The sequence below is a fragment of the Pinus tabuliformis genome, chromosome J (genome assembly GCF_031772625.1).
Source record: "Pinus tabuliformis cultivar Carrire ecotype Pingquan chromosome J, CPIR1, whole genome shotgun sequence".
NCBI lineage: Eukaryota > Viridiplantae > Streptophyta > Pinopsida > Pinales > Pinaceae > Pinus > Pinus tabuliformis.
The window spans coordinates 487,652,652-487,669,944 of NC_142295.1; the positions used below are offsets into that span (position 1 = coordinate 487,652,652).

The 17,293-nt window shown below is 37.8% G+C and overlaps 1 protein-coding gene across 1 annotated transcript in view; it reads right to left on the reverse strand.

Moving 5' to 3' along the window:
- The window catches only part of LOC149227921 (uncharacterized), a 232,287-nt gene that overhangs the window by 75,921 nt on the left and 139,073 nt on the right, over nucleotides 1-17,293 (reverse strand). Inside the window, exons 7-8 of the mRNA XM_089380622.1 lie at nucleotides 13,608-13,693; nucleotides 13,342-13,387 (exon numbers count right to left, since the gene is read on the reverse strand). Coding sequence (XP_089236748.1) covers nucleotides 13,342-13,387; nucleotides 13,608-13,693 — 132 coding nt within the window. The remainder of the gene's footprint in view (nucleotides 1-13,341; nucleotides 13,388-13,607; nucleotides 13,694-17,293) is intronic.

Here is a 17,293-nt window from a genome sequence, read left to right on the forward strand (position 1 = left end):
TCTGGCTTCTCAAGTCTATATTTAATGACGATATTGCAAATTCAATTGTAGGAACTACTGGATATAGGACATATTCGACCCAGTATATCACCTTGGGGCGCTCCTGTAATTTTTGTCAAGAAGAAAGATGGATCCTTAAGATTATGCATAGATTATCGAAACTTGAATCGAGCTACAGTAAAGAATCAATATCCTATGCCTCGAATCGATGATTTTTTCGATCAAATGAAAGGAGCTGATGTCTTTTCAAAAATTGATCTTCGATCAGGCTATCATCAACTAAGGATTGATGAAAACGATATTTCTAAGATTGCATTCCAGACACATTTTGGACATTATGAATTTACTGTGGTACCATTTGGATTAACAAATGCACCAGCAATATTCATGAATCTTATGAACAGTGTTTTTCGCGAATATCTTGATCAATTTGTACAAGTCTTTTTAGATGAGATTCTCATATATTCCAAGAATAAGAAAAAGCATGAAGATCATTTACAGATAGTATTGTCTGCCTTAGAAAACATCAGTTGTATGGAAAATTATCCAAGTGTTCATTCTTTCAGGAAAAGATTCATTACTTAGGTCATATCATATCAGGTGAAGGGAATTCAGTAGACCTTGAGAAGGTAAAAGCAATTATGGAATGGCCAATACCGAAAAATGCACATAAAGTACGAAGATTTATGGGTTTAGCCAGTTACTACCAAAAATTTGTGAAGGGATTCTCCAAAATTGCAAAGTCGATTACAACCCTTCAGCGTAAAGGTGTTAAATATGAATGGACTGAGAAATGTAATAAAGCATTCTCTGAACTCAAAAGACTACTCACTAGTGCACCAATCCTAAGAGTCCCTGATATGGACAAAAATTTTACGGTATGTATCGATGCATCCAAACAAGGGCTAGGTGCAGTGTTGATGCAGGATAGAGGAGTAATAGCGTATGTCTCAAGGAAGTTAAAACCTCATGAGGAACTCTATGCTACTCACAATTTAGAGTTAGCCGTTGTAGTACTAGCTTTAAATATTTAGAGACACTATCTAGTGGGACGAAGTTTTATACTTAAAAGCGCCCATTTCATTCCCGTAAGAGATACTTACAAAGTTGTTGATGTAGCTCGAATATTCATAAATGAAATTATCAGATTTCATGGAGTACCTAAGAAGATTATATCCGATAGAGATTCAATATTCACTTCAAGATTCTGGACTTGCATGCAGTCAGCCTTAGGAACTCAACTAAATTTAAGCACTGCTTACCATCCTAAGACTGATGGGCAAACAGAAAGGGTAAATCAAGTACTTGAAGATATGTTGAGAATGTATGTTATGGATCAGCAATCACACTGGGAAAAGTACTTACCCTTAGTCGAATTCGCATACAATAACAGTTACCACAGTTCGATTGGAATGCCTCCATTTGAAGCATTATACGGCAAACCTTGCAGAACACCATTAAGTTGGGACAAGTTAGAAGATCGAGTGATAATAGGACCAGAATTAATCCAAGAAATGGAAGAGCAGGTAAGACAAATTAGACAACGATTAAAGGAAGCACAGGATAGACAAAAGAGTTATGTTGATGCTCACAGAACTGATAGGAAGTATGAAGTAGGGGATCAAGTTTCCATCTGCATCAAACCAAATAAAAGTACTATTCGATTCGGAAAAGAGACAAAGTTGTCACCCCGATTTATTGGACCATTTAGAGTCATGGAAAGAGTTGGACCTGTTGCCTATCGTCTTGCTCTACCACCTCACTTGCATAAATTCATAATGTATTTCATGTATCTATATTAAGACATTATATAGTTGATCAATCTCATAACCTTCAATGGAAGGAACTGCAGATATCGGACAAGGGAATTATGTCGATCGAACCATTACGTATACTGGAACGTAGGGTTCAACAGCTCAGGAATCGCCTGGTAGACCAAGTTAAAGTCCAATGGGACAAGTACAGTGCTGGATCAGCTACTTGGGAAAATACAGAGGACATATGTCAAAGATACCATAATCTGTGTCAATTTTGAAGAACTTTAAACTATGTTTAGTATATATTTACTTTACTGCAAATCAGAGACTTAGAACCATTTTGAATAACATATATAAACGTGAATTTTTATGACATAATATGTGTTTAAATTCTGCTGGTACATGGATACCAAAACGAAATATGTTATTAATCTTACTAAATTATAGTTGTCAAAGTAAAGTTTAAGACATTTAAATGATTTTACTTCTGATGGGAATTAAGATATTATAATTCTGTTTTATTTATGCATGCCAATATGATTGATGGAATAGAAATCAAAGAATAATTACATTTTAAATGAAAGTCAATGACATGAATAGAATATGGCAAAATATGTTATATTGTAGTTGACATATGTGAATTATACATAAGTTATTTTGAATATGTTAATGCACATTTTATAAATGCATAGATAAGTGTATGATTGCAAATAATATCCGTTACCAAAATGACCACGTGATGACAAAACCTCAGAACAATTAAGGCTCGAAGAGATTCTATGATAGGGTATTAACCCTAATTCTACTGGGAGGGGTGGAGGTGTTGCCCACCGTTTATCCTCCGAACCCTGGAGTCATGGGAGGACTGTGCGAATCACGCTCCCCTAGACGTGTGATGATGACTGCCGGATGCCTACTAGGAATCAGGTCGGTATAACCGACGTTGTCACCCTTAGAGTTTATGAATGGTTAGGTCAGTAAAACTGACGCCATGGCATACTCCAGTAGAGGACAGATAGGATGGGAGCGGAAGAGATTAGGAAGGATAGGATGATTTTAGAATAGCTTGAGAACCTAGTTAGGGCAAGGCATGACCATTAAAATCATAAACCTAAAAGTATTCAAAACACCAATTTTATAGTCTCCTTATATTAAATAAGAATTTAACCTCGGTTTACAATCCTAAGAAGAATGTACTAATTGCTATCATAAGTAATCAGATAAGATAAAAACTCTAACTTCGGGACGAAGTTTTATGAAGGGGGAGTGTATGTAACGACCTATCTATAAATATAAAGAACGCAAGAATAATAGCAGGCATACGGTGCATGCATATGATATATACATATGCATGTGTCGCATACATCGCACTAGTATTATATACTAAATTAACAATAAGTGCTAAATACACATGACACTTCTTTGAATAGAGGTTCTACTCATCCATCAATATTGCTTAATGTATGGGTAAATATTAAAAGAAGACTATATAAATTATATATTCCAGATTATTGATAAAAATTATATTAATAAATTAATAAAATAAATTTTAAAAATATATATAAGAAATTAATTAAAAGGGGCACTAAGTATAAAGTTATAATGTTATATTAAAAGAATACTTTAATAAAACACAATGTGATATATTAAATCATAAGACATATATACGATATAACGTTTATATTAAAAGAATATTTTAATAAAACATAATATGATTTATTAAAACATAAAACATATACATTCATGACCTTTAAAAGAGATAAGGGAGGAATACGTAAGGGAGGAGCGTGTCACGAGCAGAATGACCGGTGCGCTGCAGATGGAAGAGCAGCCACCGCCAAACAACAAGATAAAACCACAGGACAGTGATTTGGGAAAAAAAAGAAAAACGGAGGGAAGAAATGGGAAGGAGGAGGAACATCATGCACGGAAATCATCCACAGGAAGAGCTTGAGTTGTTCTGAGGTTCTAGGCACGGGGGAACAATCGGCTTCTGTTAAGAAGCTTACTGGATTGAGCAGCCAAGTTCTGCTCAGTTTGGCTAGGTGGATTCGGTCTTTTGGTAACTATAGCAGCGCAGCTGGAAGCATCTTCAACCGCAGGGGCACAGGTAGGTACCTCAACAGTTTTGTTAATTGATTTTGTAAGATTTCAGGAAGTTGTTTATAAGTTCATGATATAAATCCCTTACAGTATTTGCATCTGTTTATGGTCATTACATTATGTAATGACCTATCTATAAATATAAAGAACGCAAGAATAATAGCAGGCATATGGTGCATGCATATGATAGCTACATATGCATGTGTCGCATACCCGCATTAGTATTTATATACTAAATTAACTATAAGTAGCAAATATCATGACACTTCTTCGAATAGAGGTTCTACTTATCCATCAACACCCACATTGCTTAATGTATGGGTAAATATTAAAAGAGGACTATATAAATTATATATTCCAGATTATTAATAAAAATTATATTATAAATTAATAATATAAATAAATCATATTAATAAAATAATTTTTAAAATATATATAAGAAATTAAAAGGGGCACTAAGTATAAAGTCATTATGTTTATATTAAATGAATACTTTAATAAAATCTAATGTGACATATATATGTGACTTTAAAAAGAGATAAGGGAGGAATACGTAAGAGAGGAGCATGTCACCAGCAAATTGAGCGGTGGGTTGCAGATGGAAGAGCAGCCACCGCCAAGCAACAGGATAAAAACCGCGGAACAGAGATTTAGCAAGGGGAAAAACGGAGAGAAGAAATGGGAAGGAGGAGGAGCATCATGTACGGAAATCATCCACAGGAAGAGCTTGAGTTGTTCCACGGGGGAATAGTCGGCTTCTACTAAGAAGCTTACTGGATTGGGCAGCCAGGCTCTGCTCAGTTTGGCTGGGTGGATTCGGTCTTTTGGTAACCGAAGCAAGGAGTTGGAGTCATCATCAACCGCAAGATTGACAGATTCCTTTTGTAAAATTCTTATCAAGTTAATTCTATCAAATTCAATGCATTTGCGTACCTGATTCTTCCATCTGGTGTTGATCCACGTTGCTCCTAATTTCCAATTCCTTTACCAAACCAACCGATTCCTCCCTGCCAATCTAGGATCAACCTTTGCGGTTCCCAGATCCAGAGAACTTCGAAATGGAAGTCCACTAGCCCCCGTGCCCAAAGCTCCAGGAACAGCTCAAAATTTCCCAGTTCTCAATTCAAAATCGAGCCCCTGGCTCATCCCTCAAATAGCTTGATTTTCTATCACCCTTCTCTCTATTTTTCCCCCCTCTTGAAATCCTCCTTCCTCCTTTTAAATAGTAGAGGTCCCTTCATCTTTACGTATCTGTTCACCGCCTTTATGAAAGAATATTATATTTATTAAGCAGTGGTTGCTTTGTCATGCTTCTTGCCTTTAATTGAATCAGATCCTCTTACAACATCGAATGGTATCACCTTTGATTATGACGGTTGGTATTTTAATTTATTAAATAGTATATGGCCATAATGATTTTAAATGTGATTTTATGTTTATAACATATCAGGTTTAATAATAAGGTTTATGGGTTTAATATACATTTTGGATTATATATGAGCTGGTAAACCTATGAATAAACTCAACAATATTTCTTACTAAATGTATATTCCTTCTATTTACGAGAATTAGGTATTTAATTAACACTTTGGATAATAAATTCTTTTATCTTATATTTAGACATTCTCCATGAATAGTCGATATATATATATATATACTAGTGCAATGTATATGATGCATGCATATGTAGCTATCATATGCATGCCTCACATGCATGCTAATATTACTATGTTGTTCGTGATTTGAGATGGGTTGTTACAAAAATAATTAAACGGTATTAATAAAACTGGGTGTGAATCTTCTAGAAGAAGACGGATATCGAGTCAATATGATCTGAGCCATTGATTAGAATTTAATCTAGGTCGTTGATTACTCAACGAGAAGATTATAAGAAAAACTTCGATGGGCATTTGGAAGACACGTCGAGTGAGATCAAGAAATCAGCGCAGCAGTTGCCGGAGAAGTCAACGAGGAGATTTCTTGTAGTGAGGGGCAAGGACAGTTTCCCGGTTGGAGAGTTTCCTGATCTGGGGATACATTGCAGAGAAGGCAGAGAGAGATCCAAAAGAGGTAGCGCAATGCCACATTGTGCCACGCAGAGGCAGTGTAGAGCTTCAGAGGGAGTCTGAGATTCAGCTGGGAAGTCAAGTTCCAAAACCAAAAGCTGGGGTGTGCGACTGGAGAGCCAAAGGAACGAAGTTCCAAATAGCAAAAGATTCGTGGAAGAGGTGACACAAACCCTAAAGAGGCTAACACAGAGGTTGCGCAGAGCCAGCGTGGAGCCAACCATCCAAGGCTTGGATTAGTGTGAGTTCGCCAGTGATAGTGTGAGGAATTTCTCACTAATTTCTCTGCTAGTCAAATTCTCTGTATCGAATAGCCAATAAGGCATCCAAAGATTGTATTCAGAAACTACTACATAATAATACAAACGCTCAGTTGTTGCACCGGTTTTCCCGCATTGGGTTTCTCCGGGGACATTTGTCCAAAAACAACGGTGTCACTTGTGTGTGTGTTATTTCTTCTTGCTCAGTTCTTGTTTCCACATATAATTTAATTAGTGAAGGTTGCAATCATATTTACTTCGATATTTACAGTGTAACACAATAAATCGTTTGCGTGAATTAACAAGTAGGAGAAGTAATATCAGTTTGCTGAAGTAGGGATTTGGGTCTCCAAATTTTCAGATGGTATCAAAGTGCAGGTGAAGCAAGAGAGCAAACCAGAATAGCCCAACATTGAAGAGAAGGAGGGAGATTGAAGTGCTGCATAGGCAGCAGATCTAGTCCCAAGAGGGATAGCGCAGCACAGGGCCCAGGCTAAGAGGGCAAGATTCTGAGGAAAATCTCTCTCTAAGTGATTTGACAGAGAGGTAAGATTTTCAGTTCGTGATTTTTTAGTGGCAAAGGGAGCAGCACAGCAGCAAATTCAGCATTGAGCAATCTTCAGGTGGGACGCAGTTGTTGGGGCAGAAAAAACTTCAGAAGAAGAAGACACTTTTTGAGGGAATTTCTTCCTCATTGAATTCCAAGCCAAGGAATTCTATTTCTTAGTTGTTGAGCAGCAGTAGCGAGGAGCAGATCTACTAACTCCAGCAGGGAGTGCATAGGCCAGCCTAACAGTTGTGCAGAGGAGAGAGGGAGCAGTTTGACTTTTGTTGGCAGAGATGGCAGCTAATGGGCTGAGAGATCAAGATCGATTGGACAGAGCATCCAACTATGTGATCTAGAAGGCTAGGATCTCCTACCTTCTAGATGAGCATGATCTCAAAACCTATGTCGATAGTGTGGTAGTTGTACCTGCTGATGCAGATCCACTCAAGAAGTACAAGGCTGAGATGGCGAAGGCCAAGCGATTGATCCTCGACGGAGTGAGGGATCATGTTGTATGTCACATTGTTGGCAAAGGGACGGCCAAAGAGATGTGGGATGCCTTGGCTACATTGTATCAAGGATCTTCCGAGCAGCAAAAGATGTACTTGGAGGAGAAAATGAGATCCGCGAGGATGCAGAAGGGGGAACGCATTGATCTGTTCCTATCGAAGCTTCAGGAAGTCCGAGATCAGTTGGCAGCTGTAGGATCAGCGCCTCAACCTACAGAGATGGTGAGGTTGGCCCTGAATTCAGTCTTAGAAGAATGGCAAGTATTTGTCCAGAGTATCCTGGGCAGAGAGAAATTGTCGGATTGGGAAGGGATGTGGGCCGCTCTTCAACAAGAAGAGATGAGGCGAGACTTAGTCAAGTGCAAACTTGATGGCAGCAGCAGCAGTGGGACGAAGCCCAAGGAGGAGGAGGAGAATGCAGCCCTTGCATCAAAGGGGCAGCAGGAGCAGCAGAGGCAGAAGAAGGACATCTCTAAGATCAAATGTTTCTGGTGTGGTGAATTTGGTCACTACGCTATGCAGTGTCCTCTCAAGAAGAAGGACAAGGATGAGAAACATGATCTGCAGGCTGCAATCGCAAAGATCGAGGAGGAGGAGTTTGCCATGATTGCCCAAATACCTCCAAGGGAGAGGTGGGGTGATCTAGTACTGTAGTTCGAAAAAACTGCAGATGGACAGGATCCTTAAGGAATCCACCTCTTGGATCAATACCTTGCTACGGGAGCCCATATCAGAAGTAGCAGGATGTACCAATTTCAGTTGGTGCAGAGGAGTGCTAGAGTGACAGTTGCAGTGGCTAGGAGCGCCAGAGACTGAGCAACACAGAGTAGAGTTGGCAGTAGCGCAGTTGGAAAAGTGCGGAATCAGCAGCGATGCAGATTCAGCGCAGAGACTAGCAGCAGTCAGAACCCCAGCAACAGATGCATCACATTGAACACCTTTGGTTCAGTATTTTGGATGTTTCTCTGTTGCAACAGCAGCAAAGTTGCAGTGCAGATACAGTTGGCAGCAACATGCAGAGTCAGCAGCAACACAGATGCAGCATTTGTGCAGCAGTTGGTGGGCAGTAATGTCAAACATCAGCAACGCAAAGGAAGATGTTACAGAGTCAAGGTGATGCTTCAATAGGTTGCATTACTAGAGCACACTCTTCGCTAAGAGGGAGTGTTACTTTCTGGTAGCATCAGATGTGCTCTAAGCCTCAAAATTTGCAGGGAGGCTAGGACACATGTATTCCAGATACCTAGAAATTGTTTTGAGAAATTCCACACAGAGACAGTTTTATTAAAATAATTAATTATTTTTAATGGATGCCTAAGTATAAACTTAGGAAATTAAAATAATTAAAGGGTATTAATAAAACTGGGTGTGAATCTTCTAGAAGAAGACGGAGATTGAGTCAATATGATCTGAGCCATTGATTAGAATTTAATCTGGGTCGTTGATTACTCAACGAGAAGATTATAAGAAGGACTTCGATGGGCATTTGGAAGACACATCGAGTGAGATCAAGAGATCGATTTCTCAAGAGAGCAGCGCAGCAGTTGCCGGAGAAGTCATCGAGGAGATTTCTTGCAGTGAGGGGCAGGGATAGTTTTCCGGTTGGAGAGTTTCCTGATCCGAGGATACATTGCAGAGAAGGCAGAGAGAGATCCAAATTTTCACACTAATCTTGGTCGTTGAAGTCTCAACAAAGGATTATAAGAAGAAGTCGATGGGGCTTGGAGAAACATTTGTGCAGTTCCATTTCATGAGCAGGTTGATTTCCTGAGTAGCAACATTTAGTTGTCGGAGAGAGAGCCAGAGAAATCGAAGCAGTGAAAGAGGGGCAAGGACAGTGAAGTCGAAGGAACGATTCTAGTTCCGGTGAGTGCATTTGCAGAGAGGCAGACAAGCCATAGTGAGGTTGACGCAGAGCAGCACAGTAGCCTCTAGAGGCAATTTCGAAATTGCTGGGGAGAAGTTGAGTTTCAGTGCCAGAAGTTGGGCAGATGTTCCAGAGGCTAGGGAAGACATTTTCCCAAACAGCATCTGACCACACAGCTTGAGGAGAAGTTGTTCCCAGCTAAGAGAAAAAGTTACTGCACTAGGGTGACATAGTGATTACGCATAGCCAGTTTGGACAGCTCAATTTGAGCTGAGGTCAATGCCCGGATTTGCTCGTGGAGTGAGGAAATTTCCTCACTAGATTTTTCTTTCCAGTATTTCTCTATAGGATTGCCAGTTACGGCATCTAGTTGTACTCAGATTATTTCACTGTTGCATAATAATAAAACCCTCAGCTACTGCACCGGTTTTCCTGAGTTGGGTTTTTCCGGGGACATTGGTCCAAAAATAACTGTCATTTTATGTGTGTGCCAGTATTTCTTCCAGTGTTTATTTCTATCACAGTTTATTTGTGTAGGTTGCAGTGTGATTGACTCAGTATTTGTTGTAGGAAACAGTAAATAAATTGTTAAGATTTAATTTAACAATTAGGAGAATTATTTCTAGTTGCTGCAATAGGAATCAGGTTTCCAAATTTTCACAAAGGGCATGAGTTACACTCCTCAAAGCATGTGAGATTCCTCCATTAAAGGCATGTGTTGCCTCTCTCCATAATGGCTTAAGTTACTCTTCCCTATTTGGCATACGAGTTACTCATAAGGCTTGCTCCTCCTTTATGGCATGAATTTGATGCTCCTATATATATGTATATGTACTTCATATCTTCTCCCCTCACTACTTGTGCATTGCGAAAGAAGGATTCAAACTTGAGAGAGAGAATTGGAGAGACTTGAAGAAGAATGTGAGAGAGAAAGACATGGAGAGTAAGAGCGGAACTTGAAGGTTGATTCAATGTTTGCATTAGTTACTGCTACCAATGATCTTCATGCTACATTTTGTTCAGATTTAGGTGAACTTATTCATTCTCTTGATCTCTCATTGTACTTTGTATCTCTATTGAATAATTGACATCTAATAGAAGAAGAATCTGGTTGGGTTTTCCCCTTGTGGGTTTTTCCCTAGTGATTGGACCTAAATTCTTTGTGTCTCATTTTGTTCTTGGTTATCTTCTATTGTGCATTTGGTTTATGTTCTATCTACAATTGCTTAACTAATATTGCAGCATAAAGAAGTTTTATAATAATTGATTGTTACTGCATAAAAACATCTGATGTTCAACATTTTTTGGACAGCAGCAAGTTCATAGGGTTTTTGACATTTTCCTTTACAAGTGCAGCCATACTTAGCAGTTTTTTCTTGGTTCCATCATGAATTTAAGGAAGTAGTTGTCGTTTTCACCCTTGCTTAAAGGAGGTACACTATTTTTCCTCCTTAGCCACAAGTTGTTACAAATATCCACTGGTATTGTAACATCCATGGATGGAAAATGGCTTTTCCCCACCTCAACTAAGCTAATTATTGTTGAAAAAAGGTACCAAGGAGGTGTTTCCGAGTGTTTTTTGCCCAAGCCTAGGAAAACAAGTGAACCCACATTTTTAGTGTGATTTTATGAGATCATTAAAGTCATGTGACTTTTTAGTCACCTTATGAGGTCTAAAAGTACATTGTACTTTTATAATATTAAAGTGACTATATTCTTAAAGTAACTTCATGAGGCAAAGAGTGCATGGTACAACAAGTTATTAAAGTGGCTAGACAGGGTCATTAATAAAGGGGGAGACATGAGGGGGGCTCAATGTGAGATTAGATCTCCACCTTTGATCAAGAGATGAGATCTAATCTCAGCCCTTGATCTTAGGGATAGGTCTTCTCATCCCTATAATGACTAAAGAGGGGAAAAAAGGCAAATGGAGGCTTATCATTCTTCATGTGTAGATTTGGAGAAGAGGAGAGGAGAAGTAGAGGGAGAAGGCTGAGATCACAAGCATTTGCAGCAAGAAGATACTGTACAGCAGCCTGAAATTCTAGGCTGGAAGTGTGGCATGCAAACTAAGAAGGTACAGGATTAGCAGCCCAAAAATCAAGGCAAAGACAGAGGTACCTCTAGTGCGTTTTTCGAGGCAAGTACAATGCTGAATTCGAGGGAGTCAGACTGCATTTAATGTAGGTCTGACAGCATGAATTTCAAGGAGGAAATTGCTGGTCTCAGGCATGAATTTCAAGAGCAGAACTGTCAAATTGTTGGCACAAAATTCGAGGGTCAGAAGTGCTGAACAGTGGCACAAAATTTGACGTCAGAAGTGCTGAACAGTGGCACAAAATTTGACGTCAGAAGTTCTGAACAGTGGCATGAAATTTACTTAAATTTCTGCATTTTTTAAATTTAATTTGATTTCTTTTTGCAATTTCTGCATTTCCAATGTTAAATTCACTACAGAAATTTCTATTCCAGATTGCATTTGAGCTTGAAAACTTCATTTTTCAGATCTTAATTTAGGTTTATTTCACATATATTTATTCTGGAATTAATTCTTTTGATTTCCTTCATAAGTTTCTGCATTTTTCGATGATATTTAACACAGAAAAAATTGTTTCCAGATTGCATTTCAGCATTTGAACTTGCATTTTTGTATTTCGAACTTGCTCAAGCTTTATTTTTCTTTGCAAATCTGAAAGTAGCAATCATCATTACATCTCATAAATTCAGATTTGACACAAGTCTAAGTTCATCACTCATCCTATTCTAGACTTGCTTCTAGTTTGAAAATCTGAAATATACCTCATTGAAAACTCTTAACCCAGATTTGACTTGAGCCTTGTAACACTTCATTCACATCTTAAAAACCTTGGACTGAAGTTTACACTGGAGAAGCCACCATTGTGTTAGAGAAGAGCTAGCCTAAAGAGAGAGGAAGGGCTACTGTAGTGACAATGGGCATTCCTAACTTAAGCTTGCACCTTGGTGATTGGGACTTACACACGTTAGGTTGTAGCCTTTGTTATAATAGTACAAATATAATTGTTGTGGAGTGGCAACAAAATTCAATTTCATAACTTTTGAGCTTTTAAGGACACCAACCTCTCATATTACATATGCAAAGCAGCAACTCCACATGCACTTCAACCGAATGAATTACAGCCTCTAGACTTTCCTCTGTATTAACTTGGATTCTCTATTTAAAGTTACTTTTAATGATAAGATATTTGAATTTTACTTTTTGTGACATTATGGAATTCAGATCTGAAAGATGAAGTGGTAGCCTCCTAAGGAATCTATTTTTAAATACAACTCAATAAGATACTCCCTATGAAAATGTTCATAGGAAGCCGCATGTATCCAGAGGAAAGCAAGCCGTTAAACAATAGGAGTTTGGTAAGTCAAACTTCAATAATGGAGAAGCTTGACTGGAGTACTATGTCCACCCTTTTTTGAGAATGCTAACCGAGTCTAGACCCTTTTAAGAGTCACCCCTAGATGAAGAATATCTAAAAACTACAAATCTAAAATGGAAACTTTCTAGGTGAAAATGAGATCATGCATTGCCGTAGTGTTCCCTGTAAGGTTACAAACTTACAAGCAGATGATTGCAACTAAAAGGAGGCAAATGGAATAGATTCTTAGAAATATATGCAATCAAAGCTTCCATTATATAGCAATTACATTATACAGTCTTGATGCCTTTGTAAACTATGCTGTTATTGTCTTCCAAATCCTTTGGGGAGTTTAATTCTCTATCCTTCTTATGCGCACCTTCTACCTCTGATTTTGGTATTGAGATTATACCTAGTTTTAAAGTAGAGCTTTCTTAAAAAAGAAGGATTTCCCTCCTAAAAGCCTCTTTCAGGTTGCATCTAGTCCATCTTTAGAAGGAAAAAATATGAAGCTTAGTGTGAAATGACGCTAATTTTTATTTTTCTTCAATCAATTTTTGGAGTTTTGTGATCATATAGGCCATAAGTTGTCTTTACTAGTATCTGCACAATTGTTGATCCAAGAGTTTATAATTCTCAAACTCATGTCTGATGGTCTATCCAATATCATTGACCGAACCAGCACGGAGTGCGGACTCATATAGAGATGAAACAGTCATACTTGAAGAGCAAGACATGAACAATAGGAAAAAAAAATCAAACAGTAAACAAAACTGCAAAGTTGCCATAAATATAATATAAATATGTTTGTAAGTAATAAAAAATTTATCGATATTTCACCTTTGGCATATATGCATCTAGAATGGAGCCATATTTCTCAAAGTAGCTGCCAATTTCACACAACACAAATGAAAATACAAATGAGATCAGAGAGACTATGTCAATTGGTTTCTTTGATAAATGCTGAGATGATTGGTCAACAATACATAAATACATACATACATATAAACACACTAGAAGATGTTATTTTTTGCTTAGAGTGGAACACACCAGTAAATAGATAAATTTAAGATACATGGAAAAAAGTCAATAGAAGTAATGAGGACCTTCGAAACATTTCATCTGTAACAGTTGGAGAGATTCTTGCAACAAATATGCGAGTGATTTTCCTACTTGTGGGTCTCATCTCATCCTGTAGGGAAAAACCGCAAGTTACTACAATGAAAACAAACTGTAAAATCGTAAAGGAAATCCAAATACTGGCTCAAATATGAATATTTGCTACATTCTCAATCACATAAGATCTGTCAAATTGGTCAATTTGAAGAATGTACACATATATCCACCTATATATATATATATATATATATATATATATATATATATATATATATATATTATCAAGATTGATAGATAAATACGTGGGCTGTATAAACTTATGACAAATAGTACCCAAAATAAAAGTATTCTATTCACTAGCTTGATCAGGACATGAACAACAGCAGGTATGTATTGCATGTATGATATAATGTTATAGAGGATGCATGCAAACAACCAATCTAGGGGATGTATATATGGATGGATGAAGAAGGAAAAATTTTATATATGGGAAAAAAAAATTATGGACAAAAACAGTGATACCACTTAGGTTCTCACTTGATGAAAGAGTCTTAATCATAAACGTGAAACTCCAAGGGAAACCTAAAAAGGCTACTCACTGTCACCTCCATAGTTCTTTCCCTCCCTTTAGATGGGTTCTTTTTCAACGCAAGGGGGAAATCCCTAAAGTAAACAAAGTCCAAACAAAAGATGGTGAATGAACGTGCTTTTGGATTTAGAGTAAATCTGGTTTTAGGTAAATTACAGCGAGTTGTCTCCATATTTATTTATTAAATTTATGAAATAAATAAATGAGGGTTTTGTAGACGTGTGACATATCTGGTTTATGGTTTTTCCTACTATAAATTCCGAATTGCAGCATAGAAAATTAAAAATGATTTTTATAGGGTTTTTGGTGGTTGAAAGGGAGGACAAATGCCTAGTTTCCGATTGGGTCAAATGGAACCTGTTACCACTCTTTTGGGCTGGGGTACCCCAAGTGAAATTATTCACTAGCCCTTGTTTTTGAGCTTTCTTGGAAAGGGTATCCATGGATGCTAATGAAGAGGGGGGTTAATGTGACATGGCATGATACTTCTTGGGCAGTTCTGAGTTTTGGGCATTTTCACATTTTTTGAGGTAGTTAACACTTATCAAGGCAGCTCACATGTCCCAAAGCATTGGTTGCACCCTCTGAGGCATTTTCGGGATATCGGTGCATAACTAGACAGTGTCATCACATACCATATGGATGATCCTGGAATGCCCTATCAGCTTGGCATCTAATTGAGCTATTTTACACTTCGCTTGAGGGCCAACCCACACATGGCAGCTTTTATGATAGCCATGGGGTATATTGTGGACACAATGTGGCTTGAAAGGTCATTGCCATGCCTTATGGAGGTTCTTTGAGGATGATGTGAACATAGCTTAAAGACACAAGTTGAAGACTAATGAACCAAGCTTGAGGTCCAAGCTCATGCATTTGGACATCAATTTGGTTGTCTGGGGATTTTGTGGCTAGTTTTTGACTTGGAAAGTCATTCCCATGCTTCATGGGAGTACCTTGACTTGAAATAAGGGCATGGGTATTCAATTAAAATTTACTTTGGGGTTATGAAGCATTCTATGACACTTTTATAAAGCTGTTTTAGAGAAGCCACCCTCTTGGGACGGTATTATGTCACCACTTTGGGGATGTTTTTGATCTTGAAGGCCCATTCAACCACATTGGAGGACTCCTAGGAAAAGATCTGCATTTTGGATGAGGTTGTTTGCTGATTTACACATCTTAGGTGCCGTTGGAGGCCAACATGGTAGCTTGGAGACTTGTTTCAAGATGGCTTCCCTCTCTTGGAGCTTTGCTTCATATTATTCATTGTACATGCGGCTTGACCACTTTTATTTTATTGTTGTGTTAGATTAATTAGTTATAATTTTGTTTTTCTTAGTCTAGATCTAAGGAATCATATATGAGATATTATTGTTTTATTGTAGAAGGAAGTTAGGCCTCACTCCATAAATAGTGGAGCCCTTCCTCATTTGTACACATAGTTGAATTTTTGTGAGCTCTCTCATTGGACCTTAACTGACATATCTTTCTTGGAGAATATATGGTGTAAAGGGTTCTTTCTTTGTGGATGAATGTTCTCAATTCTTGAAGCTTCTCTTGCTTGGTTTCATTTTGGTGCAAAAGGATTAATGGTAGAATGTTCAAGTTTTATACAAGCCTCGACATAAATCCATTGAAGGATAAATTTATCACTTGGAAAGAAGAATTTTAAGGCTTATTCTCATTCTTCCTTTGTTGATTTAGTGATGATTTGGTACCATGCTTTGTTTTTCTTTGTGGTTCCTTAGCTGAAGTATCAAGTAATTTCATTAAGTCATAATTGATTTTGTCTAGTCTCAAACCCTAATCCTTGATGAAAATAGACTAACCATTGGAAAATTTCCTCTTTACCTCATTTATATTTGATTCACCTAGACTCCATTACCCTAGTTGGATTTGGCATTAATATCTATACCCATCCATCATTGGTTCTAAAAACCCTAAAAACCCCAAAACCTTATTTTACTAATGTTATTCTCAACTTCACCTTGTGCTTCATTGTTTGGTCTTACCAATCCTACTAGGGATAACCTTTTAAGCTAGAGGAGAGTTGGCATAAAGTGTAGACAATAGGTTGATAACGTGACAATAGTGACCTTCCTAGAGGTTGCTCCTTGGATTGTACCCTGTGGATTTGAGACTTCATCATTGCACATAATTTGCATGAAAACAAAGCCATTGAGGAAAACTTAGTGGGTAGTTTGGGTGAGTGTTTTAAGGACAAGTGGGCTGCAAAGAGCATGCTACAGTAGTCCCTAAATGCTGAAATCTACTACAACAAAAATATGAAGGGAGAGGCCTCTAAGATATTCACCTTCAAAAGCTAGGTTCAAGGTGATATATGCTTAGGTAAACCATTAAATGCAACATTTTTTTAAAGATAATAGAGGCAAGGAGAACATTTTCATAAACAAATTCAAAGAACTAGATAGAATAGGTACTTCACAACTAGTTTGCTTCCATCTTGGTTGATAAACCCCTCTTCTTTGTTGAAATTTTGGTAGCTACGGTCAGTACTCATTTATTGTATAAGCCCCCAAAATTAAAAGAGAATGAAAATATAAAGTTGATTTTAAGATGGCTCCAAATAAAAGAGGGAAGAAGTCAAATTTTGCCTCTAAAAATTCAAGTCGGCCCAGTGAAAATACACACCAATTTAGCTCCTACAACAACTATATATTTCCATTCGTCCGCACCCATTTGGAGCAATTCGGATCAACAAAAATCATCTGTTTCTATTCACACATGTGAAGGAGAGAGAGAAAGTAAAAGGGTGATGTTTGACTTGCGTTGACCACTGAATCTTCTGGGCAACAGACAGAATCTTTCTAGGCAGACTTATGGGTAGAAGACCGAGCTTTTTGGGCAGGAGTAGGAGGCCGAAATTTGGCCTCTCTGGCAATTTTAATGCAGGTTGACTAAGTCTATTTTGTGGGCAATCTGACCAGGTTTGACCTGTGTTAGTTTCTATTCAATTTGACCTTGTTTGACTGGGAAAATATCTAATTACATCTCTTGTTGAATTGGACAATTTTTCTAAGAAAAGGTTGTTGGGTTTTCCCTAGTTAAGGGTTTTCCTAG